Source organism: Perna viridis, chromosome 10 (genome assembly GCF_037379345.1).
Source record: "Perna viridis isolate PV_CMFRI_1.1 ecotype Kerala chromosome 10, ASM3737934v1, whole genome shotgun sequence".
Lineage (NCBI taxonomy): Eukaryota > Metazoa > Mollusca > Bivalvia > Mytilida > Mytilidae > Perna > Perna viridis.
The window spans coordinates 30,454,463-30,468,859 of NC_142454.1; the positions used below are offsets into that span (position 1 = coordinate 30,454,463).

Sequence of the window (14,397 nt, forward strand, 5' to 3'; positions counted from 1 at the left end):
AGTGTACAACAATAATTTTAAAAGTGTACCATTTATTACGTCAGATTACGCAGGGTAAGGTTTATTTGATGAGTGTATAATCAAAATACCTCAGTATTTGAAGTTAAACGGTCCACCATGACTATTGAGTATTTTTAACGACCATGCCTACTCCTTTTGGTCTTGCATAGTTGGCATAGTTGATAGTGGTAAAACCCAGGAGTCGGGATACCTGACGAAAAACTGGCTCAGAGTATGTGCTACATGTATAACACTGTAACGTCTGGGATGCTGCTTTGACGCTCTGGTATACTTCTTGGCTCCATTTTGGGTTCGGAGCGTTGATCTTATTCTGGGTTCGGTGCGTTTCAACACATTTAACATCTTAAAAGTACTCAATAGAACTGAAGAAATGTTCAAAGCCTTGATCCAATTTTGGGTTCGGAGCGTTTCCACACTCCAAACATCTTGAAAGTTTGCCATAGAACTGAAGAAATATTACATTTAAATATTCTGCCATTTTTGCTCACAAGTTGGTAAATTAAAAAAACTTCCGTTTCACTTGTAAATGTATCTCAAACAACATAATGACAACAAAACTCAGGATTCATTTTCTTGTTTATTAGACAAAAAAAAAAAAAAAATATCCAGTTCCATCTTATTAGATGTCCGCAATGCGCTGATTGTAAATGATGCAAGAGACACACTTAAATTTGCATTATTCTTTCAAATTGCTTTTTAATTTACCTAAATATGACAGACTCGTAGTATTCAATCTCAATGTTCGTTCGCGGGAACGTCTATAAATATTTAAAAAAAACATGTAGCTTTCGATTTATTAATAAACTCGTGACTTTAAATACACTAGCTCTCGAATATTTAAGGTGTATATATATTGCGATCTAAAGATAGAAAGCCGTCAGGTTTTAAAAGGAAGTAGAATAGCCTATGGACTATGAAGGTAAATTTATATATCAAATGTTTTGTTTTGTTTTGTTTTTTTCTTTTTCTACCTGTCGTTTTTGGACATTCCAGGTGATAATTACACAAACGCTTGCAAAAATTAGATTCCAATAGCTTTTAAAAGTATTAAAGAGTAGTAAAGGAAACCAAGATTCTGGCAGAAATCGAAAGAAGGTAATCCAGGGTCAAAGACCAGACATAGAAAACAGACACACACATGGAAAAAATATAATGTAACCAAAATGATACATACAACGTGACTAAAGTACCTCGGACCCCACTAAAAAATGAGAGCAATAAGCGGTCCTTAACTTTCAAATACGCCATTCCTTTGAAACACTGAAACAGTCGTTCGCAGTGCAAGTGTCGGATCAAGAGGGAAAAGAGGGAAAGGGGAGGTGGGGATTCAGAGGGCTTATAGATAAAGAAGTTTCCAGGCTATTATTTACTGATGATGTTTCCAAATCGTGCACATGATTTACACAATGTTTTAACAAAAAGGGGGATCCGACCCCGGAACCCCCTTTGCATCAGCGACTGTATAGAAATCATTTATGGTAAGTTCAAACCAACTGTGTGTATCAAGTCATTTCGACGAGTCTATTCTGTCTATTCTATCACCACATTTTGTTGGAGCATATATTTGTAAGAGTGAGACAGAACGTGAACTATGGAATAGAAATTAATGCCAAACACTCAGAATATTTGGCTATCGGAGCAATCTGGTTTGATAAATGAAGGCGAGATACATGTTTGACATATCTTCTGAAAAAGGGTTTTATGTTGATTAGTGAAAGGTACATGCACCTCGAGAAAAGAAAACGGGGTTGGGCGTTAAATGAGGATCGATATCGGTTCATTTACAAAGCAAAATCGTATAGCCTGCGCGCTTACACACACACACACACACACCCAGAATGCTCCGGGTGAGTGAGCTGTTTAACTGCCGGGGAAGTGTCAACCACAATAACCACAAGCGTGAATCGACATTTTTACCTTTGTCTCACCACGTTTTGCATTTGTTTATTTCTCAATCTAATTCTTATGCTGAAGAAACTACGAATGTATTTATGTATTGAAGTATTTTGTTAAAACACACCATGCTTGTTTGATCAATTTATGAAGGTGTACAAAGTTCGATTTTAGAATATATTGTAGGGTAGTGTTGTTGCTGCTATCGATTTTGGTACAACCCATAGTGGGTTTGCCTACTGTAAAAAAGAAGATTATGAGGCTAAAATACAAGATCCACCAATCCAATGTCATAAATGGGCCACTGCTAGCAGTTCAAAAATACTATACAAAATTCCGACGTGTATTTTATTTACACCGAAGAAGGAGTTCCACAGCTTTGGTTATGATGCTATGAATTTCTACTATGATAAACCTACTGGAAAAGACTTGAGTAATTGGTATTATTTTGAATATTTCAAAATGATGCTGTATAAAGAAGAGGTAAAATATCTTTGAGAGTAATAAAAGCAAATTATTAGAAATATATTTTAAAACGAATGTATTTAGAGTACGTATTATGGTAATGCGATCAACTATGTATAAAAAGTTCATAATAAAAGATAAAAAAACTGATGTTTCAGGAAATTTGACCTCTAACACCAGGTTCTATCAACACAATAGTGTATATACATGTAAGCATGCACAGAAAAGCCAGTCAATCCGTATTTATGGTCTACTCCTAGAATGGGTTTCCAGGGGTTGAAAAAATCGGAACCTCCCCCTTTTTATTTTTTTTCGATTCTCCCCCGAATCAAATCCATAAATTACGAGGTGTAAATCTGAACAAAAAGACAGGGAATGTAGAGTTTGAATTGAATAATCAGTGGTGGTACATGGGCCAAAGGGGTCGGAAACCCTCCTTTGTAGAAAAAAAATTGTTACTTTCGTAATTTTTTTTTGCAAACATGAGCAAATATATGTAATAGCCAGACCCACGCTTTTCTGGAACACCTCTGAAAAACTCTTTTGGAAATTTCTGATTTCACCCCTGATACATGTACTTGTACACATGTAAGTAACAAATCTGTTTGGTATTTTTATAGTTAAATTCATTTTTATATAGGACTTGACCACTGAGACGTACTTAAATGAGTCAGGTAAAACAGAACACTCATCAACACGAAAGAAGATGAAGGCTGTGGATGTATTTGGTGCTGCGATTAAGTTTATGAAAGATACACTCATGGTAAACATCAACAAGTCAACAGGAAATAAAATATCTGAAGCAGACATACACTGGATAATAACAGTTCCGGCCATTTGGGATCTAAAAGCAAAGCAATTCATGAGAGATGCGGCTACGTTAAAGGTAGAACATGTTGTGTAAATAAAAACGATCGTATGTTTCACATTATAATGGAAAAATCTTAATTCCATTACCTTGAACAGGTCATGAGTCAACCGCTTCTAGAGCAGATTCATTTTGCACCATCAAATCTAGGAATTAAAAATAAGGAGTTGTTTTTGAAAAAAAATATTATGAATTCATTGAAATGAAATGCATGAGCAGATACATGTATAAAGATTCTTTTTTAGTAATGATTGTTTTATACTTATAACTCTACTCGAGATGGTAAAATAAAGATTTTCAACTTGCAAGCTTTTACTTACAAATTGAACATTTTATTTTTACCATCTCGAGTGGACAAATTATTTGAGTAAAGGATAAGCTGGAGGAGAGTCGGTTCTTCCCATAAATTCTGTAGAAAACTCACAAAATGTAAAATAGCGTGAAAACTCCAGCGTAGAAATTTAACCACAGTCCGGGGGTTGAAAAGTCACGTGCATTTTTATGTGTATTTTTTGTGTATTAACTCTAATTATCTTTCTAATGTTTTAAAGAAGTAGTAGTAAAGCGTAAGCTAGAAGCGACACCGAATTCCGGTGACAAGAAACCAAATTACAAAACAACAAACAACAAGCAAAACAAAATAATAATATAAAAATAAATAAATAATAATAACAAAAAAGAAACAAATATATTTTTGACGATTCTTTTTTAAATGCCATTTTTAGTACTACACATAAATAAGTTTGCGGTAAGTGTGCATCTTTGTCGGGTTTCTATACTGTAAAATGAGAAACTGAATGACGTTATTGAAATTGTTTGGGGAGGTCGGTATGGAGACACAGATCTGTAAGTGCAAATAAATTCATTTAAATATGTGTATAAAAACTTCGTGAAGTCGAGGATAATAATTACAACACATTTGACATAAACATCTCATTTTTTAATGTACGTACGCTATAACATTGATCGCGGTATAATAAATACTCTACAGTCTACCATTTACAGGCAGAAATTCCAATGGATCAGATCACTCTTGCACTCGAGCCAGAAGCTGCTTCGATTTTCTGCAGAAGAGTTCCAGTTGGTGTTGAAACTATTGGTGACGGAAGGAAAGCAATTGCTGCCATGTGTCCAGGTGCCAAGTACATTGTGTTAGATCAAGGAGGTACACTGTTTTTTTTTTTAACTGCAAGGGTTTTTGATAAAAGAGCCAGCCTTTATACAGTTCTTAAATGGTATAAACTTCTCACTTACACCATACATGTACCATTCCCCATTTTCCATTCTCCCCATCCCCATTCCTCATATAAATGTTCATATTCCTCATAGAATCTCCGTTCCATATTTCTTACTGACTATTTGCATGATCAAATCAAATTTTATATTTTATAATTCTGCAACATTTCTATAAACTGTAAATTTTTAGGATTTAAAATATTTTTATAACAAACACTTAAAAAAATTATTTCCCCATTCTCAGATCCTCTTCCAAAATCCCCCCTCCTATCCGTTTTCCCCATTTCCCACACCCATATACCATAGAATGGAACGTTTTCCCCACACAGGTACTGCAGAATCAAATATTCATTTCTTCGTATTAAGCAATGCACTGAAATAAAAGAAAGATCATTGGTAAATATAAAATTTTGTGCAAAAGGAAGTTTACGCGTTATGGTCAGCACACAAGACGTATATTTTATTCCATGAAACTTTGTTATTGTCGTAATCATGAACTTATGAATCGTTACGGTACATCCTTCTGCACCATGAGAACCGATTTGTTCAACGTGTAATAATTTTCTTTTCCTCTTATTGTCTACCCCGGACTTGACTTTTTATGAGCAATTCTAGAAAAGCAGAGGACGCTTACCGAACCGGTGCACCTGGTCCATGTTCACAGTTTTTATTGGAGTTTCTCACTTATTTTTGTTTCTTTTATTTATTATTCTGGTAAGTTTTAGTTGTGAGTGTCTGTTTTCCATGTCTGGTTTTTGTCCTTATTAGATTACATTCTTTTGATTTCCACTAGAACATTGGTTCCCTTGATAACTCTCCATTAGCAGTGCCTTTTTATACGCTGTGTTAATTGTGTTAATTCCCAACATTAAAATCACACACACACACACACACACACACACACACACACACACACACACATTTTCTCACCCTCTTTATCTCTCTGTACGAGGCTTGATCCGAAATACAACTCAATGTATTATTTTGACTTTTTAGGTGGAACAACGGACATCGCTGTGCATGAAGTAACAGGCTTGTGCAAGCTTAAAGAAATACACCAAGCATGTGGTGGTCATTGGGGTGGAATAACAGTAAATGAAAACTTTGTCGAGTTTTTGGAGCAGTTGTTTGGTGAAGATTTCATTAAACATATGAAAGATAAGTACACCCCGGAATACTTTTCATTTCTTCGCAGGTTCGAAGATGCAAAAACGTGTTTTCGTTCTGAAGAGGAACAAAATCAGCAAGAGTTCACGACTGTCCTTATTCCAATCGTTTGGAAGGACGAACTTAATGCAAGGCAAAATTGCTCATTGGCTGACAAGGTAGCAAACTCGATTTTTGCCGATGAAATCAAAATAAAAAAAGATAAGTTTCGAATGAAGAATAGCTTCTTTAGAAAATTCTACGATTTTTCTTTAAGCAACGTTAAGAGAGAATTGGAAACGCTTTTGCGCAAACCACAAGTCAAAGATGTCAAAACTCTACTAGTCGTCGGTGGGCATTCAGCATCAACTGTCCTCACTAATGCGTTAAAACGCGCTTTTCAAAATTTAGTAGTAGTTGTGCCCAAAGATCCTGAAATTACCATTTTGAAAGGTGCTGTATTATTTGGTTTTGAACCTGAAACGATAACATCTAGAGTTTCAAGATTCACGTATGGAATTGGCACAACTAGAGCCTTTCATAGAGGAGAAGATCCAGAAAACAAGAAGATCATGGTAGATGGTGAAGAAAAATGTACAGATGTCTTTGACAAACATATAGAAATAGAGCAAGTTCTAGAAGTTGGCGAAGACAAATTTTTACCAGGAAAAGAATATCTCCCTCTATATAAAGACCAGAAAACCGTTAGCTTCCGCTTTTTCGATACCCTTTCAAAATCTCCACAATACACAACAGATAAAGGCTGCCGTCATATAGGGTCGTTAGATTTTGAACTTACCGAAGGACTGATGGGAAATAAAAAAATGATTCTTGAAATAAACAACAGTGGAACAGAATTAGTAGCCATTGTGACAGAGGTATCCACTAAGAAAAGAACAAACGGATATTTTAGACTTCCAACGGACGAAAAGTAAAATTATGAGCGTTACAACGCACCACCTTTATTTAAAAAAAATGAATACAAATACAAATAGTTTTCCGTTGTCTACGTTACTAATTAAGAACAATGGTATGGAACCGGTATATTTTGGATTACTGCAATGATATGAAATTGCGTTGCTTATAGCAATTACTATTTTGTTTAGCTATTTTGCATTTTAATTTACATGCACTAACTATTTATTATTATTTATGTTTGACAACAACCATCGGCTCAGACGTAAATTACCTCTTAGGAGGTAATCAACATTGAAAATCCAGTAGATTCTATTGTATTTGAGCGCAATTTACAGAGTTATCTCCCTTAATTTTGAAATCTACAGTGCGTTCTGTGTAATTTTTATCTCCTAAGAGCACTGGTTAAATGAAAAACCACATGTTTATTTCTGTTTACTATGACATTTAAAAAAAATATCAAAAATAAAATATGTAGGCTTTTTACCCATGAATCACATTTTGCATGATCCTTATATGGAGTGCTACTTAAAATATGTCGTTCAATTGAGGATAATTATGTTATAGAAGTTGACAACTCATTTAATTCTTCTTTTATTATTGTCCTCTTTTCTTATGGAAAATCGCTTACTAAAGAGAAAAAATATAAAGAGAAGAAAGTTGAACTAAGCAGTATGCCAAAGAAACAACATACTTTCAAACCTGTGAAAAAAAATATATGCAGCTTATGAACCTTCAATGATTGATGAGAAATTTACCAGTCGCTTCATATAAGTTAAACGTGTGTTTTAAGTATAATGAGAAATACCTTGATTCTTTTTCGTGATCATGTTCATATTCTGCGATTTTCTTCTCCCCGCCTTCCCGATCGTAAAAGTGCTATTATATCTAATAATTATTAAAAAGTTGTGTTTTTAAATGGACATTTACATATTGTAATCTTAAATGGTTGAGTCATATGTTCAGAGCTGATATCCAAAGAGATACCTGTTTCGTTTACATTTTAGAATAAATATTTTTTGTTAACACAGTTTGGGTGTTGGGACATGCAGTGGCACAACGTCCCTTTAAGCGGTATTGTAATAAACTAGGCCGTTTTACACGATGGCTATCATTTTTACGGACACTCTACATTTTTAAATATCATAACTCATAATCTCAATATTGGTACATGTATCACTTTCCTTTCGTTTGAACTTCCGCATAATAGTTGTTCACGATCCTTAACATCCTCCCTTCATGATCAAGCTGTATAACTAGACATGTTATCGATCCGTTCAGGATAATTTTTCTAGCTTGACAGTGTGGCGGGGGTGATAATTACAATGATTTATATAAGCTCATCATGAAATACAAATTTTGGAGTTTTGTTTCTTAACTTCAATTATGTGGCATATTCTCTAGCGCTAAAGCTACAAAGAAAAGGGACTTGCAACGGAACAAGAATTTCCCCCTAAAATCTGCCCATTTTCTGGTTTGTAATATTCAAGCTGAATCTAGATAAACAAGACGTACACATGTAGATATATTTTGTTAACTTTAAAGCGATGAAATTTCATATTAGTTTCACATGATTTAAAAAGACCGTATAACCAATTTTAAGATCAACGTACAAATTGATATTGCTAATAATGTGCAGCGATATACTCCGACAACATCCGAACCTTGAATTTCATCAGCCAGTGACGGCCAATAAGTAGAATTGCCTACCTGGTAACAAAAAAATCCACGCCTTTTTGAAGAATATGTATATATAAAAATGCTACCCTTCATTTCGTATAGAAAATAAATACTGAAATATAATAAATCAGAATATGCCAAATAAGCAACATAATTGAAGCTAAAACAAACACTGAAGGATATTTCTAATTGCTTACATGAATCACGTTTTAAGAAAGTTTACAGTAAATTTTTTTTTGTATTAGTAACGAGTCAAGTTATGGAATGACTTGGGTATCTTGTTAATAACAATAACCAACAATATTCAGGACTGCAACAATAAGTTTAAAACAACTACATGTAATTTTATAAACAGCTATTTCAGAAAAAGAACTTTACCAAATATAATACGTCATAGATCAATGTAAAGACTTTTGAAGTTCACAAGACATCTTCAGAAGGCGAAATAACAACTGGCCGTGGCGAAAGAGTAATCAAGGGAACCAAGATTCTAGCGGAAATCAAAAGAATGTAATTCAGGAACAAGACCAGACATAAAAAATGGACATACATAACAAAGAACATAAAATGACTAGAATAATACAAAGTAACAACATTGAAAACTGGGAACATGGACCAGGTACACCGGTAGGGTAAGCGTCCTCTGATACCCGTTTAGTTGCCCATAAAAGGTCAAGCCAAGGATAGACAAAAAAGGAAAGGAAAACTATGATACGTTGAATAAATTAGTTTTCAGGGCAGATGGATACACCGTAACAATTCACGAATTCATGATGACGACCATAGAACTTCTGTTTTGATGACTTCTATCTTGTAGCAACATAACCCTGTTCCAGAAGCCTAATTGTAAGAAGTCTAGTTTCGGCAGGGATGTAGCACAGATGAAAGGAAAGTTGACAATGTGAAATGAAAAATCATCGCGTTTGTCGTATAGTTTGGTCAATAGTTTTCTCTTACCATAGATCTCTTAGTGTTGGTAAAGATAAGAAACTGACTTCACAGTGTATGTAGTGTATGTAGAATTCTTCATCTCAAGATCTTTGGGGTAGATTCGACCACACTGAACAGATATGATGACAATGAAAAATTCGGTCATTTTGAAAACATCTTCTTCGGTATATTTGGAAGATCATTGGATATATTTTTTAAAAATGTTAGGAATCTCTACCAAAAACCACATGTAGGTGTACCGGAGCAACAACGATGTATAATGTTTTGAGTCGGGATCTGAACTGAATATGGGGAAAAGAAGCATAAAGAGTGCAAAATCACAGGTTTTAATGCTATTGTACATGTACTGTGATAATAATCATGTATTGAGGGTTGTCAGAATGTCTTTAGAATTTTTCAAGACCCACATTCAATTAAAACCACTAAGGAAGTCTAAAGTATTGTTGTTTGACTACAGGCCCTCTTTGACTCCTGTGAGTATAGACGTTAAAAAATTTTGAAAGAGGTTTGATGATACATTTTGCAGATCCAGCTATGTAGCGTTGTTTGTATGGATTCTTGTGGCGTTTAGGAATACAGTACATAGACGGTATATCATGATCATCGTCTTTGGAAGAGAGACCAAAGGACATCACTAATGGATTTATGGTTTTTCCACTATCTCTTCTTTAGAGAGTGTAAAATCAGTACAGGTTTTATTACTTTACTTATTATTTTCTACGTCTACCTTTGATAATAATCATTGGATGTAGTACGTTTTGAAGAAAAGCAACAATGTTGTTTGGGCTTTATCTGCTGGTACAAAAACATATTTATAGTAGACACTGTTTTTGCTACATCGGGGTCTTTGAAAACTGATGGAGCATTGACACTCATTGACTTACTTGAAACTTTCACAAGTTTCAAAATTAAAGACCTCACAGTCTTTACCCACTCCGACAGAGAATGTCAATGTATGTAAGCAATAATACACATTCCTTGGGACAATGGCAGGAAATTCACCATTTACAGCATTTTTATATCATTTAAAAAAAAACATGGCTGCTGGTACCATATGGACCATGGTTCAAAAAATATATATTTTCTATCAAAGTTTGCCATAACAACTTGAAATATCACGGCACAAAAGAAATTCAGAGTTATGTGTGCATGACCCCATTTTACAAGATTTGATGGTTACAGAGAACTGGTATTAAATAGTGTCTAGGTTACATAGGTTATCGTTTTATTTAAGTTCGGTTATCTTAATAATCTAGAAACCCCTCATTTTTTTCTCACCTCTTTAAGACACCTGCTAGAAATATTATTTTTAATTACACTTGTTTCCACTGATACAGACATCAATACAAATTACCAATCGTGCTGATGTGCCAGTTCAATACCTCGATATGAATTATGTGGCTTTATTATTACTGGAGACCTAAACATCGTTGAAGACCGAGAAATTAAAAAGCTTTTGAAAAAATATATTATCTAAATATCATCCTCCTACAAAAATTGATTGGAAAGAGTATCGAAATACTACCAAAGATGCATTAAATGTTAATTGCCAACAATTGATATGATAAAAAGCAGATAGATATCCCTAAACAATTTCATGAATAAATGCATGACCATCGTTGACCATCATGAAAACAACTATAGGTCATTCTACACTTAACTACCAATTTCTATAATAAAAAATAACCAAAAAGAACTTGGGGAAAAATTGGTTTTACCCAGGCAGATAAATCGGCTGATAATGAAGTTATAATATGACGTAGATGTTATACAGAGGAACTTCGTAACGAAGCAACTAACTTGAGGACTTTCTACAGAGCGTAAAGTAACTAAAATAACATCACGTTCAAATCACGTTTTATTTCATCTTCCAGCAAATGGTCTACTACTAATAATTCTAAATCATTACCTTCTACATAAACTATTATTAAAAGCTTCGTTATTATTTATTGAAATAAATGTCATGAAAATAACGGTGTAAACTATTTGTGGAGTTTTGAACATTCATTTGAGGTATTAGATCGACTTCATAACTTTTAGAATTCGTATGATTCTGTTGATAGTTATAACTTTTTTTCTCTATATACAACGCTGCCACATAAACGTAATAAAACAAAATTGCCATATTAAATTAAATTGTCTTTCGATTAATCTGGTTTCGATTCATTTCTTGTAATGGTTACAATGTATTTTTGCAGTGATTCAAGACGGGATAAATATATCAATTTGACATATTTTGTATAAATCATTCTGTTTTTTTTTAATTGACAGTATCTTTATTCGAATAGGAAACACTCTATATATAGACAGATTGTTGGTATTGAATAATGTGCTCCTCTAATATCCGATTTGTCTTTTCACTTTTATAAATCGCAATTCATAGCTTATCTCTTAGAAGATCCTTTAATATATGATATGTTGCATTAATTCAATATTATATATCTACATACCTTGATGAAAGTTTGGCTGGAAATTTCCCAAAACTTCGAAAAGTTTGTTCAATAAATCTACCCAATAGAACTTAAGCTCACTTAGTCTAACAATAATAGTACTCGTAACATTTTAGTGATTTAGATAAGTACTAGAAAAAGGCAACTTTCGAACTAAAATTCATGACGAAAGAGATGATTAGGATTTTCCTATCGTTAATACCGCATTATTCCGCGATATTTATAGAACACCCTTTTATAGTTTTTTATATTTCACAACTTGTCTGTTTTGCCCGTATTTGTAGTAAAGTGCCAGATTTTAAGTTTCCTTCCGAAAAGCTACTGTTCCAGGGATATCGATATCACAAACTTCTAAAAAGCATTTAGGTTTTTCATCGTTAGAACACTTTGATACACCAATATGATAGCACTGGTAGGTTTAAGTTTAAATAGCATTGCTCTCCCAGTTTTTTTTACGAAAATAAAGTCTATAAAGTAAATTTTTTAAGCAAAATCGGATGGGTGTATTGACTGCTCTAAGTGTATGTGTTAGTAAAGGATACGATTTTCAAATTATTGTCTATGCTTTGATCTTTGTTTTCACAAAATAGAGATATTAGACCCCCTATTTACACTCTACGTCATTTTGAGTATATACTACATCAAATATTGCCTATACAGTATATGGGGTAACTACTCTAAATCCAGCCCACTGGCATTATAGTGGCCGAATATTTCTTATGCTGGTAGTTTTGATGGAATTGTCATAGCTAGCTTTCAGTAACTGTGGGCGTTGTTTAATTGGACGTCTCATTTTGTCTACATGGTTAATGAAGATTTGGATGTATTATGTTATGATGGTTTTGTTGTTACTTCAGTTTAATTTTGACCTTACATTAATTGGGGATGGTTAAAGCCTTTTAAACTATTTTTCATCTCACCGCAGATGTCACGTGCCTGTCCACAATCATAAAATGCCTGTCATTAATGTGTCTTTGTGTCATTTCATTACTTTTTAAGTTGATTTAAAAGAATTGTCATCGTTTAGTTACAGTGGAAATTTATTACTTTGTGGTCAGGGCTTACCAGGGCCTACTTACAGGTGTTTTTTTACACATATTGAAGACCTTAAAGTGATCTATGAAAGTAATTACTATTTTGTATTTAGGTTATACGATAGTGCATTTGTTGTGTTTCACTTCTTCTTCTTCTTCGTCTTGTCGTTCGCCATTACACTTAAATGCCAGTCTCCTCAACAAATCTGGCCGTCTTCTGTAGGTCTTCCACAGGTCCATACAGTTTCTCTGTGATGGGGGTTGGTTTATCCCACATATTCTCTCTCTGTGCCTGGTGTAACTTGCAAGTCTGCAGAAAGTGTTCTGTATTCTGCTCTGCTTCTCTACAGGGACACATAGGTGATGGTATGACATTCAAATCTGTGTACAGATGTTGGTTGAGTCTGTTGTGTCCTGTCCTGAGCCTGAAGATTGTAGTTTGCTCAAATTTTTTTAGTTGATGGTAGCTATCTTGCTTCTGATGGGTATTGTGCAGAGACTTGATGATGGTCTTCATCTCTGTGTAGCAGACAGGATTTTCATCTTGCTGTTGTTGAGCGCCTTCCATTGCTAGCTTATCTGCTTTTTCATTTCCATTGATTCCACAATGTGAAGGTATCCACTGTATGGCAGTTTTAAAGCTCTTCATGGAATACATAGCTCTTTCAAGTTGTGGAGGTTTGTTGTTGGTCAGTGCTTGTATTACGGAAAGGGCATCTGTTAGGAATACTACTTGCATATTTTCTGCACTTTCCTTGATGTAATTTGCCGTATGGATGAGTGCTTCTTCTTCAGCCTTGTAGTTGGTATTGCCATTGACTGTTGTACTCCATTGGGTATTCTATGTAGATACCGGCCCCTCCTTTTGTTGTTACATTTGTGGCTGAATCGTTTGTGTAAACTCTTGCCCACAATTCTGATGAATACTCTTCTTCCAGCATGCTCTTTGTTACGGTTTTTCTGACGATGTTTGATTGTTCATCTTTGGCACTGAGTAACGGAACTGTTGTCTGAATGGTTACATTGTCCTGCTTCTCTGCACATTCATTCATTAAAAAATTTTATAGGTTTGACATGCTTAGGTAGATGTTCTTGGTGTTTTCTTTGCAATGCTGTTGTTTCTAGAGTGAAGCTGGATCTTTTGAGTCTGCCCGAGGATAGTTGTTTCAGTCTCTCATGCATTGGGTGGTTTGGTAAGCATTGATATTTGGTGGCCTGTATCATAGCTTTACATTTTCTTCTCTTACTTAATAGTTGTATGTTTGTAATTTCCACCATAGTAGCAATAGGTGTTGATTTCATAGCTCCTCTCCTGTGATGATGCGGAGTGCCTAATTCTGGACTTTATCTAGAGTCTGATGGTATGACTTAGCTGCTGTTATTCAAGCACTAGAGCCATATTCTAGATGTGGGCGTACATTTCCTTCGTAGACAGATTTCAAAACTTTCTCATTAGCACCCCATTGGTACCAGCAAGTTTTCTCATGTTTAGTTTTCGTCTGGCTTTGGCTTCTGCTGTCATTATATGCTGTTTCCATGTAAGTATTTTATGTTTCACCATATCCGTTCTTTTTTCTATAGATATATTTCATTATATTAGGTGGACTTGTACTCAATATGTTATGTTTCTGGCAAACCAAATGCATAGGGTTGTATTTACATCTTCATATAAATTTTGTATAAATATAAATTTTATGCATGTAATATTTTAAACCGACTTTAAAACTATGCAAGGTTC

At 34.4% G+C, this 14,397-nt stretch overlaps 2 protein-coding genes across 3 annotated transcripts; one reads left to right on the forward strand and one right to left on the reverse strand.

Annotated features, from left to right (window-relative positions):
- The first annotated feature begins 833 nt into the window (after positions 1-833).
- On the forward strand, positions 834-7,573 carry LOC148605333 (heat shock 70 kDa protein 12A-like). Of its 2 annotated transcripts, XM_088547479.1 has the most exons (5): positions 834-940; positions 2,101-2,397; positions 3,020-3,265; positions 4,253-4,412; positions 5,480-7,573. In XM_088547479.1, the coding sequence occupies exons 1-5, from the start codon at positions 935-937 to the stop codon at positions 6,562-6,564; spliced, it is 1,794 nt and encodes a 597-aa protein (XP_088403605.1). In that variant the 5' UTR covers positions 834-934; the 3' UTR covers positions 6,565-7,573. The 2 variants fall into 2 exon arrangements, with proteins under 2 accessions (XP_088403605.1, XP_088403607.1); XM_088547481.1 differs by lacking the exon at positions 2,101-2,397 and having other exon boundaries at positions 867-940.
- A 5,267-nt stretch (positions 7,574-12,840) lies between these two features.
- LOC148605334 (uncharacterized) lies at positions 12,841-13,398 on the reverse strand. The gene has a single exon (XM_088547575.1). It carries the CDS (start codon positions 13,396-13,398, stop codon positions 12,841-12,843), a length of 558 nt encoding a protein of 185 aa, XP_088403701.1.
- Between the last annotated feature and the right edge of the window lie 999 nt (positions 13,399-14,397).